Source organism: Callithrix jacchus, chromosome 8 (genome assembly GCF_049354715.1).
Source record: "Callithrix jacchus isolate 240 chromosome 8, calJac240_pri, whole genome shotgun sequence".
Taxonomy (NCBI): Eukaryota; Metazoa; Chordata; class Mammalia; order Primates; family Cebidae; genus Callithrix; species Callithrix jacchus.
Genome location: NC_133509.1, coordinates 20772862 through 20791142, shown reverse-complemented (window position 1 = coordinate 20791142; position 18281 = coordinate 20772862). Strand labels below are relative to the sequence as shown.

Here is an 18281-nt window from a genome sequence, read left to right as displayed (position 1 = left end):
GGGAGACTGTCACCTGAGGGGAAGGAGACCAGGCACTAACTGTGGACACAATGCCTTCAGAGTGATGGTCACTAAGAGTGACAGGATGGGAACAGAGGGAGGGGCAGATGGCTGAAGAGTGAGAGGGATGGTCATGCCTTACCCCTAAGGACCAGTTCACAGCAAAAGGAAGGGATCCCTCCTGCCCATGTGTCAGCTCTCCTGAAAACCTGTAGTCACTGGGCAGGGCTGTGTGTGTGTGTGTGTTGCTGATCAGCTCTTGGGGGCACCCAGCGAGCCCCAACCCTTCTGCAGTTTCAGCCCCTCTGGGCCATCTCCATGTCTTCCCTCGGGGGACCCCCTCAGAGAGGCCAGCCAGAGCAGGGGTAGGCTGGGCAGGGGCTCCGGGCTGTGGCATAGCCCGGGGAAGCAGGTGGGTTGCACCTTTTCCACACGGATCATCTGACTGCCCAGGAAAGGGCAGAGCGTGTGTTCTCTAGAGGGATTGATCGAGGCTGGAAAAGAAAATGTAGCTTGAGTACACATTTGCAGGCTGAGTACACATTTGCAGGCTGATAAATGAAGGCACAATTACGAGGGAGGCTTTGAAACCAGGAAGGGAATCGCCCTCCTCCCAGAGATTTCTTCCTCCCAGGCCAGCCCCTTCCACTGACTAGCAGGAAATCTCTGGAAAAGTGACTCAATTGTGCCATTGAAATGACAGGACTCAGGGGAGTGGGGGTGAGGTGGGGGCAGAGTCCCAGGGCCAGCCTTACTCTCAGGACCTGAGTCTAGATGGACTAATCCTTATTAAATGTGCTCGGTTTTGTCCTCCACAGGAGTCTGGAAGTCTCTCAGAGTTGGTTCTCCTCTAACCATTTGTTTCCAGATGTGGATCCACCATAGCCTTGGAAAACCCTCAGTGGAGGAGGAGCCGCTGACCCACACCGTCTCTTCCAGTGAGCACCCTCCCTAGCTGCAGCACACGCCTCTCAGCCAGCCAGCCTCTCTTCCAATCGTGCGACCCTGTCTCAGCCCTCATGTGCCCCCAGCCCCCAAGGTCGAAGAAGACGTAGTGCCCACCATAAACCATTCTTCCAGAGGGCTGATTATATTGCAGCTGTTTTACCTATGCCCTCACTCTGGTGCCCTAGACCTTCATCCTGTCCATCGAGGGCATCGGTCCACTGTGGGTGTTGGTGTCTTCAGAGGAAGAAATCCTTTAATATCTGAGGAACCTAGGGAGGAGGCAGGTAGGAGGTGTGCAGACATTGGTGCATGGCTTTCATTCTTCAGTTCTTCTAAGCAGCAACATTCTTCTGACCCCAGGTGCCCAGACCTGTGCTCAGACCCACTGGGATGGACATTGGGAATGGGGGATGAGGGTCGTGCTCTCAAGAAGCACAGCCTGCTCAGGGAGGGAAGAGATACATGTGCAAACAGCAAGAAGACCATGAGGAGCGACGTGCATGGGTTGGTGGCAGAGAACGTGGCACAGTCTGTGTCTGTGAAGTTGAATGCGTCTGCCATGGGCTGCATTTGGGAGATCAGGGTAGGCTCCTTGGATGAAGGGGAGGAGGAGGCGGAGATGAGGAGGAGGAAGGGACGAGGAGGAGGGGGAGGAAGAGGAAGAGGATGGGAGGAAGAGGAAGAGGAGGGGAGGAAGAGGGGGAGGAGGTGAGGAGGAGAGGAAGAGGAGGAGAGGAGGAAGAGGAGGAGGAGGGGAGGAAGAGGAGGAGGAGGGGAGGAAGAGGAAGAGGAGGGGAGGAAGAGGAGGAGGAGGGGTGGAAGAGGAGTAGGGGTAGAGGAGGAGGAGGAGGAGGAGGAGGAAAAATCACTGGGGCAACTTACATCCTTCTGGATGAGCTCAGCATACACCATGCAGGCGGCGGAGATCAGCTCATCAGCATCAAGGTCAATGAGGTTGTTGCAGGCCTGTGCGGGAGCGTGGGAGCGGTTGTGGGTGGGGCTGGGGCAGATGTCTCCCTGCACTCCTGGGCACAGGCAGCTGCCTGCAGCACCCAAGGAAGAAGGATGCTGCTCACAGCAGTCGCTGGGACTACCTGACTTCTCCCCAGCTTGCTCAGCTCAGTGCCTGAACTTTTATATTTTGGGGCAACAGTAAATGGTGGCTTTCATATTAGGCTCTAGGGAGTCCTGGAGTTCCCCGAAGTGCCTTAGGGCTTCTAAGGAGGACTTGGTTTGTAATTGGGATGCCACCTAAGATTTTTTTTTTCCAACAAAGACTTCAGTAGCTCTTTTTAAATGGTGGAAAACTCTAGGTCCTTCTGCATCGGCAATACCCCAGCGTCCCGCGGTCAACTGTGAGATGGTAAGTAGTCTAATGCTTAGGGACTGTTCAAGCCTCCGTTTCCCTGTGCGCTAACTAGGGGTGATGAGGATAATGACAGCCTCCCTGTGTCAAGCCTGTCATGAGTCTTACACGAGCCAGTCTATTAAAGGCCCTTGGCACAGTATTCCACTCCCTTGCTCTCATTGCCCCTCCTGCCTGGAAAAGGTGGGACTGACGCCCAGCATCCCATGAGCCCCAGTCTTTCAACTGCAGTGGGGTGGGGTGTCAGGGCTTCCAGGAGCTGGGGTGGCATCTTGCCCGGGGGTGCACTCACCAGGAGAATGTCATCCCCGCCCATGCTCTCCTGTAGCACCTGCTCGCGGACCATCTGCAGCATGCTGTAGGCCACCAGCACCTGGAAATTCCTGCAGGGCTTCCCCGACAGCAGAACCTGTGGGCCAGGGTACCTGAGCTTGGGTCTGTGGCCCGAGACTGCAGATGCCCTGAGGATGGTGAGGTACCCACCAATCACCCCATCCCTGGGCCTTGCTGCTGACTTGCTCATTCATTCATTCATTCATCCACTCATCCACTCACTCAGGCACATGCTCACAGATACCCCTGGTTCCAGGCATTGTGCTTTCTACTGGGGATTCAGAAAGAATAGTTTCAGGGAATTCATTAGATAGAGGAAGGGGAGGGAGGCAGTGAGGGTGCAGGGAGACACTAGGAAACTGTTGAATCTGAGTGGGGTTTTGGCAAGCAAGGGCTGAGGGAAATTAAATGACCCAAAGGCCTGGGGCTGGTCATGGGCATGGGCATGGAGACCAGCCAGCCAGGAAGGATGGGCAGGCAGATGGGAGTAGAGCTGTGGGGCCCTAAATGGCAGGTAGATGGGTGGACTGGATCATGCAGGCAGCGGCAGCCACCCGAGGCAGTGATGGGTAGGGGTGGTGTTCCTCAGGGGGTTCATCTGCTGATGAACCTGGGGATTGTGTCACAAGACTACAAGTGTGCTTGGGGGCCCACCTTCAAGAGAGCTCCACAGGAGCCAGCACCCTGGGGAAGAAGGCCGGGGAGTTGTCGGGGAAGGACAGCCTGGGAAGTGAAAGCATGGGGAGGCCACCTGGGCAGAGCTGCAGGCCCAGGCTCCCATCACACAGGCCGGAGGGTCCTCCTGTGCCAACTGCCCTGCAGAAGGCGCAGCCAGTGAGGCCTTTGTGTTAAATGAACATAAGGACAAAGTGATGCCCCAGCTTCCTCCAGCAAGGTGGGAGCAGCGTTGCCGACCTAATAAAGCCCCAAGCTACTGAACTCCATCCAAGCCAGGAAGAAACGGGGAGGCAAGGAAGACTTGCGGCTTCTACTCTGCCGGAGGGGTGGAGCCCGGCCTGGCGATCCCCAGCTGGGCACCTCACCTCCCAGAGCCTCCAGACGTCATCGAAGGACTTGAAGGCTGGCTGGAAGCAGAGGCAGAACCAGGGGAAGAGGGACTGCACGGCCCCTGCACCCTTCCCTTCTGTGAGGAGAGAGGACGAGGCTTCAGTCAGGGGAAAACACATAAGATGCAGCAGACACATGCAGATGAGGTCAAACCATGGAGCACGCAAACCCGTGGGAAATACAAAAAGTCTGCTGCCCCTTTCCAGCTGCTCTGGGAGATGATGATTTAGACTTTCAACTGTCCAGACTCCAACCCCATCAAGATCACCCTTCTCCCAGGGCCTGGAGAGGCAATCAAATGACTCTGCTGCTATCCTGTGCTCCCCATGACTAGGGACTGACAGGTCCCGGCCCCCCTCCCATGCCTCCCCTGGCATGTGGGTGAGGTGGCAGGAGGTGGGGACCACTCACTTAGGTGCTCAGCAAACACGGGGTCCAAGAAGGTGATCAGGGTGCTGAGCATGTCTAGGTTCTTGCCCACGCCTATGTTGAGGACGCAGCTGTGCTCCTGCACATGAAGGTGGGAAACAGGGAGACTGAGTCCTCCTCGGCTTCAGGGAACCAGAAGAGTCAGTCCTGCTTCCCCAGCTTCACTTCTGGAGGCTCTGTGTGTCTATCTGTGGGCTGGGCCCATGTCTCTACGTGTGTGTGTGTGTGTGTGTGTGTGTGTGTGTGTGTGTGTGCATGCACGCATCTATGTTTGACTGTGATCTGTGTGTGCAAGTCTGTATATGTTGTGAACCTCTGGGTGGCTGTTTATTGTGTGTGTGTCTATGTGTGTGTACGTTCACACATCTATGTGACTGTGATCTGTGTGTGCAAGTTTGTATTTGTTGTGCACCTCTGGGTGACTGTAGTGTGTGTGTGTGTGTGTGTGTGTGTGTAGCAGACATTCTCAACTGTGGCTCACAGTCTAGTGAGCCCAGTTGCCCAGTTCTTCCCTCACAGTATAGTGTTGGGGCAAAGCCAACTGGGAAAAGGGAAGGGCAGGAGCCACATCTGCAGGGATGGTGGGGTGGAGGGAGGGATGAGGGAGGGTTCTGGGCAGCCTCTCGCAGATCATGAGGAAAGGCTTTTCAGGGAGGTGTTCCAGGGAGCTGCGCCTTCAAAACCCTTCAGCCTGGGCAGTGTGGGTACCCCTGGGGACTACTGAGTCTCCTGGTGTGCCTGGAATGCAGGTTATGTGAAAGGAACAGCCCCCAATGCCTAAGGTTATTGGATTTTATTCTGGAGGCCATGGGAGCCATGGAGGGCATGCAGGCAGGAAAGCTGTGCTTGGGGAAGGAAATGCTGGGAGAGGGTGCCATCCCTGGGCCTGGCCAGCCATGCTCTTTCAAGGTTTGGTGAGAGGTGGACCCAGAGCTTTGCTCTGTCCCCCTTCTCTACTTCAACACCACTTGGGTTTGGCATTGCCCTCCCAGGCTCCTCTGAGACCCAGGAGGCTGTTTTAGGCCTGGAAGGAATGGCTGGTGCTGTCAATGCCTGCCCAGCCTCAAGGAGTTGTTTGGGGAGTGGTGGGGGTTGGGGAGGGGCGTTCCTGAGCTCAGGTCTTGCCCTCACCGTTTTCTGCAGGAAGAACTGGAAAAGCCAGAAGGTCTCATGGTCATGTTCCACCATTAGCTGGAAGAGCATCACCATCTCATGGAAGCCCTGCTGGTACTCTGTGGCGGAGAGGGGGTTGGTAAGGAGGGGCTGGATGGGAGGGCCTGGACCCATGGTTTAGGCTGGGCCACGGGAGGGCATTGACAAGGGGAGGGTGACCAGGAGGCTGTGGCTCACCTGCCTGCGTGTTGCAGACGTAACTCAGGAGCAGGATCTTCTCTAGCCTCTTCTTGTCGATGAGGACATTGCCCAGGGGGTCTTTGTCATAGAGTTTCTGAATGTCATGTGCTGGGTTGGAAGCAAGGGGCAAGTGGATGGCACCAGATCACATCCAGCAGGTCTATGAATGAGTTCCTTCCCCCATCCCAAAGGGCAGACCCTAGGACATCCTAGAGAGGGAGCTATGAAAGGGACATCAGCCCCCGCCAGGCTCAGTTCCTCACCACACCCTGAGCTGTCTGGGTTTCTTCCCACCTCCAACCCTTTGACAAGGCCATACCCTTGGCAAGGAATGTCTTCCTCCACCCTTCCTCTCTGTCAAGTTCAAATGCAACCTTGTTCAAAGCCAAGGAAAGGAGGGAGGGAGACCAGGCAGCAGGAACATCATGCGCCCAGGGAAACATGGTACTGGGCATCCAGGGCCATCCAGGAGAGATTGGTGGGGTGGATTCGCCAAGGTTCAGCTGGCAAAACTCCAGGCATTGGTTAAAATAGCTCCCAGGACCCTGGGGCCATCCCTTCCTGGAAGTGGCTGAGAGGCAACAGGGTTGGCTTCAAACCCTCCACCCCCTTGCCCAGCCCCCTCCACCCCACTTTGCTCACTGATGTTATTACGAGTCTCTATGAAGTTCCGGTGCAGGTTTTCCAGAAGGGGCTGAATCTTCTCATACATTTCGCATAAGGCCTTGTAGTTCTTCCTGTGAGAACAGAATTGAAGCTGAATGAGGTAACATTCCACTTCTGACCAGTGGAGAACTCCGAGCAGCTGCAGCTGCTGGGCCCCAGGCAGATCCAGGGCAGCACCCTCGGCCAGCCGTGCCCCCTACCTGTGATGTTCTCTCTCATTTCCGGCTGTGCCACCCTAACTGTCCTCCACCGTGCACCTGGAGTGCAGAATGGAGACGGTTTAACCTCCTGGGCTCTGTACTCCAACTGTTGCACCTGCATCCTGACTCTACACTTTAATATCTGGGTGTCTGCTACTGGGGGCAAGCTTTGGGGGCATCACTTTCCATCTCTAAGCCTCAGTTTCCTCTCCTGTAGGATAGGCATAATACTGGCACCTGTGCCTCGGAATTGGAAGTGTTGGGTGAGGCGGTGTTTTGTGCTCCTGATTAGAATGTGATTAGTTGGTATCGCTGGCTGCTTGGTGGCCTCCAAAATGACATATCCATGTCCTAAACCCTAGGACCTGTAAATGTGACTGTGTTCAGGAAAACAGTCTTTGCAGATGTGACTAAGGTAAGGATCTCCAGATGAGAGTCCAGGATGGCCCCAAATCCAATGACACGTGTGTTTTCTGTGGTTGGTTGGTTGGTTGGTTGGTTGAGACAGAGTCTCGCTCTTGATGCCCAGGCTGGAGTGCAATGGTGCAATCTTGATTCACTGCAACCTCTGCCTGCCAGGTTCAAGTGAGGCAGAGGTAGCAGTGAACTGAGTAGCTGGGACTACCTCCTGCCTCAGCCTCTTGAGTAGCTGGGACTACAGGCTCGTGCCACCATGCCCAGCTAAGTTTTGTATTTTTAGTAAAAACGGGGTTTCACCCATGTTGGCCAGGACGGTCTTGATCTCTTGACCTTGTAATCTGCCTGCCTCAGCCTCCCAAAGTGTGAGGATTACAGGCGTGAGCCATCGAGCCCAGCTGTCATGTGTTCATATAAGAGACACACAGAGAGGAGAAGGTCTCATGACCATGGAGGCAGCGAATGGAGTGAGGCAGCCACCAGCCGAGGGTCACCGGAGCCACCAGAAGCTGGGAGGTAAGGAAGGGTTCTCCCCTACAGGCTTCGGAAAGAGCCAACACTTTGACTCTGGGCTTCCAGCTCCAGAACTGCAAGAGGACAGGCTTCTGCTGTTGGAAGTCCCCTTTTGTGGTACTTGGTAAGGGAGCCTCAGGAAATGGGTATAGGTGGGCTCTGGTCAGCGTTCCTGAGCCATTCTGAGCTTCCCAGCCTGGCCCTCACACCCCCATAGCACCCTGGGCCACTCTGGCTGAACCTTGGGTGTGAATCTCTTCCACTTCTTGTCTGGATGCTCCCTTGGGGCTGGACCTAGCCCCTGCTTCGGGCTCCCAGATGGGTGAGTCCAGCCCAGGCTACACAGTGACTCAGCTGCAATCCAGAGGAGTCCGTTCCTCTGACAGGAACGTATTCAGCAGTGGAGTCGGTCTGACTCAGCCAGTGTGTACGGAGCCCTCCTATGGATGGTCAAGGTCAGGAGAGGGCCCGAGGCAAAGGCAAACCGGTGGCAGCCTCTGCCCTTGTTTGCACTCAATCTGGGAGGGAAGACACAGGCTCCAGTCTCACTACTGCAGTACCAAGTGGCAAGGGTCTCAGAAGGGCAAACCCAGGGCCCTCAGCTTCAGGGAGGGAGCATTCCCATCAAAATCATCAGAGTGACTCACTCTTCCCCTGTGCCAGGTGCCTTGCCTATATTATCTGACTCAGCCCACACAACCGCTCTGTGAAATGGATTGTTACCCACATTTTATGGAGGAGGAGACTGAGACGTCAGCACTGAAGTTCATGGGCAAGTGTAAATCAGAGTGCTGAAATTTGAACCCAGTTTCCAAATCCAAGACAGTACAGGTTCAGAGCTGGTGTGCTATCTACTAAACCAAAGTGCCTCCTCCCTGGCTCTCTTGGAAGATCTGGGAGGGCTGCTTGGAGGCAGTATACTGCAGGATCGGGGCCTTGAAAGAAGGGTGGGCTTTTGATCGGCAGATGATAGAAAGCCATTGTGGAGAGAGGAGAAAGGATGAGCCAAGGGCAGAGGGGAGTGCAAATGTGGTCTGTGCTGGGGCAGGGGTGGGGAATGGGTGGGCAAATGAGGAGTCAGAGAGGCCATCAGTGAGGTTGGAATGTCAGACTCTGGGAGAGTGGGTGATGTGGAGCTAGGAGCAGGAAGTGTTTGGAAGAGAAGATGCGCTACTTGAAACATTACCAGTGGCACCACTGACAGTATTTCACTAAGGATGCAGGCAGCCCATACTGGGTTTGTACCTTTCCCCTGGGCACAGGGAGAAAATGCTAGGCACAGGCAGGGAGGTAGGAGACTAGACCCAGGAGGTGGCTCAGCCACGGGGGACAGGGAGGAGGTGGAGTTGGGGTGAAGCCCAGGGAAGTGGTAGCAGGCTGTGTTCAAGAGCTGCTTCAGAGAGAGAATGCATAGGCCCTAGGGAAGGATGGGACTTGAGGGTCCAGGGGTAAGAGGAGTGTCTGGGACCGAGCCCATGACTGGCAGGCTGCGGGCTGGTAAAGGGAGCTCGGGGAGAGAAGGCACTGGCACGAATTGGCACCTCCTGTGTGCTATGCCTGGGTCAGGAGGCATGGGGTTCCTCTTGGAATGAGAAGTGACACTGTGTTCTGTGCCTGGGTCAGGAGGCACGGGGTTCCTTTTGGAATGAGAAGTAGGGGGCAGAAGACAGTCTGCCGGCTAGGGTGGCAACACCTGCCACCTGCCGGGCCCCTCCCACCGCCACAGGGTCGTGTTCTACCTCCTCGTGCTGTCCACGGTGAGCCGCTCATCCTGGGAACTCTGCCATGAGAAGTAGCCAGTGAGGAACTTCCAGGCTTCAGTCCTCACGAAGGGGTGCAGACCCTGGGGTGGGGGTGGGAAGTGGGGGTGACGGGCTCTTAGATGCCTGCCGAAAGGGTTTCATCCAACGCCGCACCTGCCCCCTGCCCATCCATGCCCCCAGTTCCAGGACAAGGCCAAGGGGAGCTTGGGGACCCACCCTTTCCAGGATGTTAACACAAATGAAGTCCCGTGACTTGGCCAAGTGGCCATTCTCATCAAAGAAGCTGTCCCATTCTGTCTTGTCAATGGGTGGTTTTCTCTTCACCTGGCAAAAGCAACCAGTTCAGCCTTAGGTTAGGAGCCTTCCGCTTTTAAGTGTGATTTTGAATAACATATTCTGGACTTTGCAGTACGAATCAAAGCGCACAGCCTGACTTACTCCTGGAAATCTACCTTGAGGACGTTACTGAAAATACATAGAAAAAATCCTGTGTGCACCATAATTTTCATTGCACGTTACTTATCAACATGAGAAATGCAAGCACTCTAAATGTTCTGCAATAAGGGGGTAGTTAAGTAAACTATGGTTTATGTGCTCAATGAAATACTGTGAGGCGTATAAATATCGTTCGCAAGGAATGAATAATAATCTGAAAAAATACAAATGTTAACAGAAAAAAGCAGAATACAGAGCTGTAGATCTAGCATTTTCTCTATGTACTATACTCTATACTACGGCTGTGGCACTTATGGTAACACCTCTCTATGCATCATGCTGCTATATATTACAATAAGAACACCACATAAATTCCAATCTTTAATGCATTGACTGCTATAAAGTTGGTAGAAAAAAGACAGAAAATACAGCAGTGATTATCTTTAAGTGATGGGAAATAAGTGTTTTTGTTTTTTTTGGGTTTTCTTCTGAGACAGAGTCTTGCTCTGTCACCAGGCGCCAGGCTGGAGTGCAGTGGCATGATCTCGGCTCACTGCAACCTCCGCCTCCCAGGTTCAAGCAGTTCTCCTGTCTCAGCCTCCTAAGTAGCTGGAACTACAGGCATGCACCATCACACACAGCTAAATTTTTGTATTTTTAGTAGAGATGGGGTTTTATTGTGTTGGCCAAGATGGCCTTGATCTCTTGACCTTGTGATCTGCCCGCCTTGGCCTCCCAAAGTGCTGGGATTACAGGCGTGAGCCACCACACCTGGCCTTTCTTGTATTTTTAAAATTTTCTGTCATAATGTGTGTGGCTTTGATATTGGGAATATATAAAATAAGCATTAATTAGACACAATTATGAGCTCCTCTTTACCTTTCCTGGAAATGTAGAACAGTTCATTACAAAGGATGGTTTCTGCTTTTGATAAGGATGTGTGTGTGTGTGTGTGTGTGTGTGTGTGTGTGTGTGTGGTGTATATATCTGTGTGGGGTGTGTGTGTGTTGGAGAGAAGTGAGTGCACTACATGCAAAGTAATTTAAAATGCTTACAAAATAATAACTAGGGTCAGGAGCAATGGTTCATGCCTGTAATCCCAGCACTTTGGGAGGCCAAGGCAGGTGGATCACTTGAGGTCAGTTCGAGACCAGCCTGGGCAACGAGGTGAAACACTGTCTCTACTAAAAATACAAAAATTAGCCAGGCATGGTGGCGCATGTCTGTAATCCCAGCTACTTGGGAGACTGAGGCAGGAGAATCATGTGAACCTGGGAGGCAGAGGTTGCAGTGAGCTGAGATCACACCACTGAACTGCAGCCCTGGCAACAGAGCAAGACTCTGTCTCAAATAATAACAATAACAGCAACAGGAACAAGTAGAAGTTAGAGCTCCTGTTGGACTAAGAGAAGATTCTTTCTTCCTAGAGTATTCTCTTCTGCTGAGAGAATAATGTCTTGAAATCCCACATTGCAGGCATAAAGATGTGCTGATGGACAGAGCTGAGTAGACATGTTCATATGCACACTCCCAACTTCCCATCAGTACACATCTGGATATGTGACTCAAAATTAAATTTGCATACAAATCACTTAAGGATCTTCTCCAGGTGCAGATTCTGATTCAGAGGGTTCGAGGTGGGGCCCGAGGTGATGCATTTCTAACAAGCTTCTGAGTGACAGGTGATGCTTCTGGTCCACAAACCACATGAGTATTAAAGTATTAGAAGGCAAAACAGGCCGGGTATGGTGGCTCATGCCTATAATCCCAGCACTTTGGAAGGCCTAAGTGCGCAGATCACTTGTCAGGAGTTCGAGACCAGCCTGGTCAACATGATAAAACCCTATATCTACAAAAAAAAAAAAAATATATATATATATATATATAAATTAGTTGGGTGTGGTGGTGGGTGCTACTCAGGAGGCTGAAGCAGAAGAATTGCTTGAACCTGGGAGGCAGAGATTGCAGTGAGCCAAGATCATGGCATCACACTCCAGCCTGGGCGACAGTGCGAGGTGCCATCTCAAATAAATAAATAAAAGAAGGCAAAACAACATTGTTAACTAAAAATAAGAGCTTGCAAGCCCCAAATTGGGACAATTTCCGCTAACTCTATGTTTGATGGAAATGGATTGAGAAGCACATTTTTTAATAACTCATGCATGCCCTGTCATCTGAACCAAAATAGGACATATGGGTCCAAGAAGTTACAAATCTCAGTGTTGGCCTAACCCTGGGCAGCAGGGTCTGCCCTGATGGGTGCCCCACCTGCATAGACACTGTCACTCATCAGAGCGAGCTTTCTGCCCCTCTGATTGTCATCATGTTCTCCCAACCTACACTCATTCAGAAACTGCAGCACTCAGCATGCAATGTGGCAGGAAGCAGAAGGAAACAGGCAAAGCTGGGCTGTGTCCCGGGATCCTTAACTATAAAAGGAAATGCTTTAACTTTAGAAATGCATTTCCATAAGGATTTTAGTCAACTTGTCCATTTCTATAATAAAGGCAGCTGTGATTCTGGTGGAGATTGCATTGAATCTGTAAGCCAGTTTGGGAGAATAGATGACACGATCGCGTCCTCTGGCCCATCAACACTATATATTTCTCCATGCATGTAGGTCTTTTAAAATTTCTCTCAGCAGTGTCTTGTAGTTTTTAGTGTCCAGGTCATTCATATATTTTGTCAAGTTTATCTGTAAGTATTTCATATTTCAGATGCTACTATAAAAGGTATTATTTTAAAATTTAAATTTCTAATAGAAACACAATATACTTGTATATATCGATCTTGTATTTCTGCAACAGAGCAAAACTCACTTAATACTCCTAGTGGCTGTCTTGTGGATTCCACAGAATTTTTGACACAGACCAGGGGTCAGCAAGTTATGATCCATGGGTCAAATCTGGCCTCCAATCTGTTTTTCTAAATAAAGTTTTATTAGGACACAGCTACACCCACTCACTCATTTCTGTCTGTGGCTGCTTTCATGCTACAATGGCAGAGCTGAGTAGCTGCAACAGAGACCGAATGGACACAGAGCCAAAGATTCTATTGTGAGCTTTGCAGAAAAAGTTTTCCAACTCTGACACAGATGAGCATGTTCATCTGTGAATATCGGCAGTTTAACTTCTTCCTTTCAAGTATGGATGCCTTTTATTTATTTTTTCTTGTTTTACTGCACTGGCTAGAACTCAAGTGCAATGTTGAATAAAAGCGGTGAGAGCAGACATCCTTGCTTTTTCCTGATCTTAGAGGAACAGCATTCAGGCTCTCACAACTCAGTATGACGTTAACTCTCGGCTTTCTATACAGATGCCTTTTATCAGGTTGAAGACTGTCCCTTCCAGTTGTAGCATGCAGAGAGTTTTTAATTAGGAATGGTTGTTGGCTTTTGTCAAATAATGTTCTGCATCATTGAAATGGACATATGGGTTTTCTTTTTTGAGTTTGTTAGCGTGGTAAATTGTATTGAATAATTTTGAATGGTAAATAAGCCTCGCATTCCTGGGATAAGCCCCACTTGATGATGACATACTATGCTTTTTATACATTGTTGAATTCTATTTGCTAAAATTTTATTTAGAATTTTTGTATCCGTGTTCACAAGGACCATTTATCTGTGAGTTTCTTTTCTTGTAATATCTCTAATTTTGGTATCAGGGCAATGTTGGCCTCATAGAATGAGTAGTATTTCTATTTTTTTTTTTTTTTTTTTTTTAGTTTTCTGGAAGTGTCTGTATGGAATCGGTATTATTTCCTTTTAAAATGTCTGGTAGACCAGTGAAACCATCTGGGCTAAAGTTTTCCTTGTGGGAAAGTTTTTAACTACAGATTCTATTTTTTATTAGATATTAGGATGGAGTCAAAAGAAATTGCTTTATTTTTGACTTTTAAAAATTAGGAATTTATAGGAACAGGACATCTTCCTTCTAACTCACTTTAAATAATAAAAGCAAGTAATACAGGAGACAGGAAGGAATTAATAAAAGCATAAAAATGACAGAAACCCAAAGAAATTAGTTATGAAAACAAATGCATTACATTCCCTTGTTTGCTGTAAACATTCAAAAGCAGTACCGATGATGCGCCAGATGCTGTTCTCAGCACTTTATAGGTATCAGCCCATTTCACCTTCACAACTGTCTATGAGGTAGAATAGTTCTTGTACCGTTTTACAGATCAGGGAACTGAGGCCATAGGAGGGTTAATTAGCATAGCTGAGATCACACAGAAGTTATCAGAGCTGAAGTTTGAATCCAAAGCTGTTGGATTTGCTCATAACTGTGTCTAATTAATGCTTATTTTATATATTCCCATGATCAAAGCCATGGATTCAGAGGCTTAACCTTCAAGAGTCAGAGGCTTAACCCTAATGCCGTGCTGGGGGTGGGAGGGGCAGTGGGAAGGAATTAAAAGGCAAGGGTTTTCCACTCAAATGAAAAAAAATATGCATCGTACACAAGCGGTGAACAAGAGATACCTTAAAATCAAATGCCCTACAATGATTAAAAAATAAACGATGAACAAAACGTAATACCGAAATTAAAGTAACACGCACAGCACACCGTAACAAAAGATACAGCATCAACACAATAAGGCAGAAATAATTAGAAACATCGCAAGAAGACATCTGTTGAGTATTCAGAGAATTCGCGTTTCTAAACCTCTACCTGCAACAATTGGCCATCTGCCTACTTTGCCGTGGTTGAATTTGTTTATAAAAAGTCACTGCTTCTTCCTTCTAGGAAACCCCATTTCTCTACGCCCACCAGTTCCCTGTATCTCTCCCAACCTAAGCAAACTATGGGCCACCAACAAGACTATCTAAGACACTTGCTCGCAAGTCAAGGATCAGAACAAGAAGCCTGTTGACTCACAGAAGGCCAAGGAGGAAAGGTCACTTGGAAGTCTCTCTACGTGCTCACCACCTACCTGCCCATGCTAGAAATCAGACAATGCGTATCCGGGCTCCTTTAATGTGACGGAGATTGTTAACTCAGAGGCTTCTCAAATCAACCTTCATCTTCCCGTATTCCTCTGTTCTTTGCTCAACTAACCTATTAGCACCCTTCCCCATGCACTGGGTATCATAATGACCTGGTAATCCATCAGGGAGAGTATGCAGTCTGCAATCCTGCCTTTCCTAGTCTCCTGGGAAGCATACGACTGGGTAAGGAAAACTTTTTGAGGGTTTTGATGTCAAGTTTCTCTGAATACTCATAGTCACAGAGCCTACAATAAAGCCCAGGGAAGGTCATTGACTTTGCTTAAGGTTCTCTTTATTTCTTGTGTTGGTGGGGTGGACAGACTCTCTCTGTCACCCAGGCTGGAGTGCAGTGGCGCGATCTCAGCTTACTGTAACCTCCATCTCCCACGATCTCAGCTTACTGCAACCTTCATCTCCTGGGTTCAAGTGATTCTCCTACCTGTCTCCCAAGTAGCTGGGATTACAGGCGCTGGCCACCACTCCAGGCTAATTTTTTGTATTTTTTAGTAGACACGGGGTTTCACCATATTGGCCAGGCTGGTCTTGAACACCTGACCTCAGGTGATCCACCTGCCTCAGCCTCCCAAAGTGCTGGGATTACAGGCATGAGTCAGCACGCCTGGCCAGGGTTCTCTTTTTTACTCCAGTTCACCTGAGGACAAGATACACTCCCAATCATAACAGGGGGTCCCCACTTCAGCAATTGTTACCAACCCAGGTGTGGAGGGTGCATCATCAGTACAGCACAGTGATGAAGGAAATGGTTTAAAACAGTGGTTCACAAAGCTAATTGTGCATCAGAGTCCCCCGGAGGGATGAGTTAAAAAAAACACAGATCTCAGCAGGACGCGTGGCTCACACCTGTAATCCCAGCACTTCTGGAGGCCAAGGCGGGTGGATTGTCTGAGCTCAGGAGTTTGAGACCAGCCTGCGCAACACGGTGAAAACCTGTCTCTACTAAAAATACAAAAAATTAGCCAGCATGGTGACATGTGCTTGTAGTCCCAGCTACTCGGGAGGCTGAGGCAGGATTGCTTGAACTGGGGAGGCCGAGGTTGTAGTGAGCCGAGATTGTGCCACTGCACTCCAGCCTGGGTGACAGAGCGAAACTCCATCTCAAAAAACAGAAGACAAAAAACAACAAACACAAGCACAAATCTCTGGGCTTCGTCTCAGGTTTCTCGTTCAGAAGATCTGGGACCCAAGCATCTGCATTTCTTACAAGTTCACTGTTGGCATTAATGCTGCAGGTTTGGGTGCCACACTTTGAGAATACTGGTTTTGGCATCCCACCTGTCTGGGTCTAAATACCAGCTCTGACACTTACAAGCTGTGTAACAGTAGGCAAGTTACGAAGTGTCTGTGACTCAGTTTTCTCATTTATAAAAGGAAGATAGCAGCATTATTCACCCCACAGAGTTGTGATGAGAACGAATGGCTATAAATAAAGCATTTAGGACAGTCATCATACATAATAAATGCGATGTGACAGTTTATTAGCCTTCTCTAAGCTCAGAGAAATGAGAAAGATGTAAAGAAAATTTAAAGCAAGGCCTGGTGATAATTTGCAATAAAGCCGTAACATTTAAAACTCAGGGAGAGAGGTGTCCACTTTGCATTTTTATGTATCACTCTCTTAATCATTATGATTAATGAGATTTGAGATTGGCTAAAGTTATTGTAATTAGTTATGATTTTGAAAAACATACTGCGTGGAAAATTCTTATGACTGAAGCCAACTTCTAACCAATAGAAATACATCTTGTAAACTGGGTTTAGCACTACCTACTAACAAAAGCATTACTGCCACCTGGTGGCAGTATACCAAAATTGTTGGCAAAAAGCGCTGATGACAATCTATCAGTATCTTCAGGCCTGCACTCACAAACCTACAACTCAATAAAGTTAGAACAGGACATCTGGGGAGAAGGTATTGCTGGCTTGGAAAGAAGGTGAAAGGGGGCTTGGATGTCTGAGTCCTGTTCTTGGGCTGACAGTAAGACTAAGGTACAACTGCCCTTGCTCCATCTTCTATGTTATCTCGGGGTTCTAGCTTTTTACACCCAGCAGGGGAAAATGGCCCCAGTGCCAACCACAGGCTGGGGAGGGAGGCACTCAAGGCTGATGAAGAACACGTACCAGGATGAAGGAGGCCGACTGTCTGGCAGAGAGGCTGTTTTCAGGAGAGAGGGTGGTCATGGCCCCTGCTGGCTTCCAAACAGCTCTAATCAGAGCTCACTTGGAGCCCTAGTGATGCTTAATCAGCAGGTAACTGTGATCTTCCTTTTCAGAGATAGGTTACATCCCTAAGAGGAACTGGGCTGCTCCTGACCCTTCCATGCTTGAACAGGGCCAGCCATGTCCGTGTCACAAGATCCCCGGAACCCTCATCACAATGACCCTGGAACACAGGAGCACCCACCTTTAGAGATGAGAGCAGAGGGATTAAACCTGCTAGTTACGCAAAAACAAAACAAACCAAGCAACAAAAAACCCTGCAGTACCCGTAATGGAGGTTGGATTTAGATAGAGGATGTGGGGATCAGTGTGAGCTGTGCTGGTCAGGGAGGGCTTCCAGGAAGAGGTGGGCCATGAAGCCTTCCTCTCTACTCTGACTCTTCCTCTGAACTCTAGCTGGACTCCTTCCCTATTCCACCAGACCAGTGCCCAGAGTTGAAGAATACCTAGAGACTAGGCTTCAGATGTCTTGGGTACCAGTTTCAAAGATTCAGAATCAGTATGTCAGGGCTGGAACCTGGGGGGCTGGGGAATGTGTTTTGGTATGCCTCCTGGGGTGACTCAGCTTCAGCACTGGAATGGTAGCTTCTGGGGTGGAGACCAGTTTTATTTAGCTTTCTATCCAGAGCACTTAGGATGGTGCCTGAGTAGCTGAATGAATGATAATGGAGTGGGAGAATAAATGAAGCTGTCTTAGATCTCATCTCACTTCTCTCTCTGTATGACAGAGATTTGTGCCTGCCCATATCCCCTGCTACCCTGAGTTCCTCTAGCCCAGGGTCAACGTCAGATTCTTCTGTGGTTCCCTCTCCCGATGTCAGTTCTGCCATCACCTGGCACTTGGGAAGTGCTCAATATATATATATATTTTTTTGACGGAGTTTCGCTCTTGTTACCCAGGCTGGAGTACAATGGCGTGATCTCGGCTCACCGCAACCTCCGCCTCCTGGGTCCAGGCAATTCTCCTGCCTCAGCCTCCTGAGTAGCTGGGATTACAGGCACGCGCCACCATGCCCAGCTAATTTTTTGTATTTTTAGTAGAGACGGGGTTTCACCATATTGACCAGGATGGTCTCGATCTCTTGACCTCGTGATCCACCCGCCTCAGCCTCCCAAAGTGCTGGGATTACAGGCGTGAGCCACCGTGCCCGGCCCGGGAAGTGCTCAATATTTATGGATCCAAGGAGTCGGCTCTACTTCGCTCTAGCATCGCTGTTCTCCACCTTAAGCATTGCTTGCCTTCTACTCAGGTCCCATCTGGCTCTAAAGCATCCTTAGTCATTAGGAAATGATAGTAATTAGACCAATCAAATTGGAATCAGGAGGTAGGTGTTGGAATTTGGACTCTGACCTCAAATTTGGATGCTCCCTGCTTCTGAGCTACAGATTCCCCAGCCATGAAATCAGAGTACAGTCAACCTCTGGCTTTCACCTCCTTATTAACATAATGAATCGCCATCCATATGGAAGTCTTCTGTGGACACAATGCATTGTTTCATTTACCGTTTCTGTTGTGCTTGCCTGCAGCACTGCAGGAGGCTTTTTAAATCAAAACGCGTTAT

At 49.6% G+C, this 18281-nt stretch overlaps 1 protein-coding gene across 2 annotated transcripts; it reads right to left on the bottom strand.

The window, feature by feature from the left end:
• Positions 1-1069: 1069 nt before the first annotated feature.
• Positions 1070-16825, bottom strand: TBC1D21 (TBC1 domain family member 21). 2 transcript variants are annotated; one of them, XM_035259181.3, is made up of 11 exons: positions 16621-16825; positions 9273-9380; positions 9033-9136; positions 6140-6234; positions 5495-5605; positions 5276-5376; positions 4127-4223; positions 3691-3791; positions 2607-2723; positions 1831-1914; positions 1070-1217 (listed from the first exon to the last, which is right to left on the bottom strand). In XM_035259181.3, exons 1-11 carry the CDS (start codon positions 16678-16680, stop codon positions 1185-1187), a joined length of 1011 nt encoding a protein of 336 aa, XP_035115072.2. In that variant the 5' UTR covers positions 16681-16825; the 3' UTR covers positions 1070-1184. The 2 variants fall into 2 exon arrangements, with proteins under 2 accessions (XP_035115072.2, XP_035115073.2); XM_035259182.3 differs by lacking the exon at positions 9273-9380.
• Positions 16826-18281: the final 1456 nt, after the last annotated feature.

Bases quoted from the DNA above. Each gene is read 5' to 3' on its own strand.
- TBC1D21 (XM_035259181.3), bottom strand. From the start codon at position 16,680: ATGACCACCCTCTCTCCTGAAAACAGCCTCTCTGCCAGACAGTCGGCC. The intron at 5,606-6,139 runs GTGAGCAAAGTG...CTTCCAACCCAG, and splicing joins AGAGACTCGTAATAACATCA to CACATGACATTCAGAAACTC. The intron at 1,915-2,606 runs GTGAGTGCACCC...GCTCCCGCACAG, and splicing joins GCGGGGATGACATTCTCCTG to GCCTGCAACAACCTCATTGA.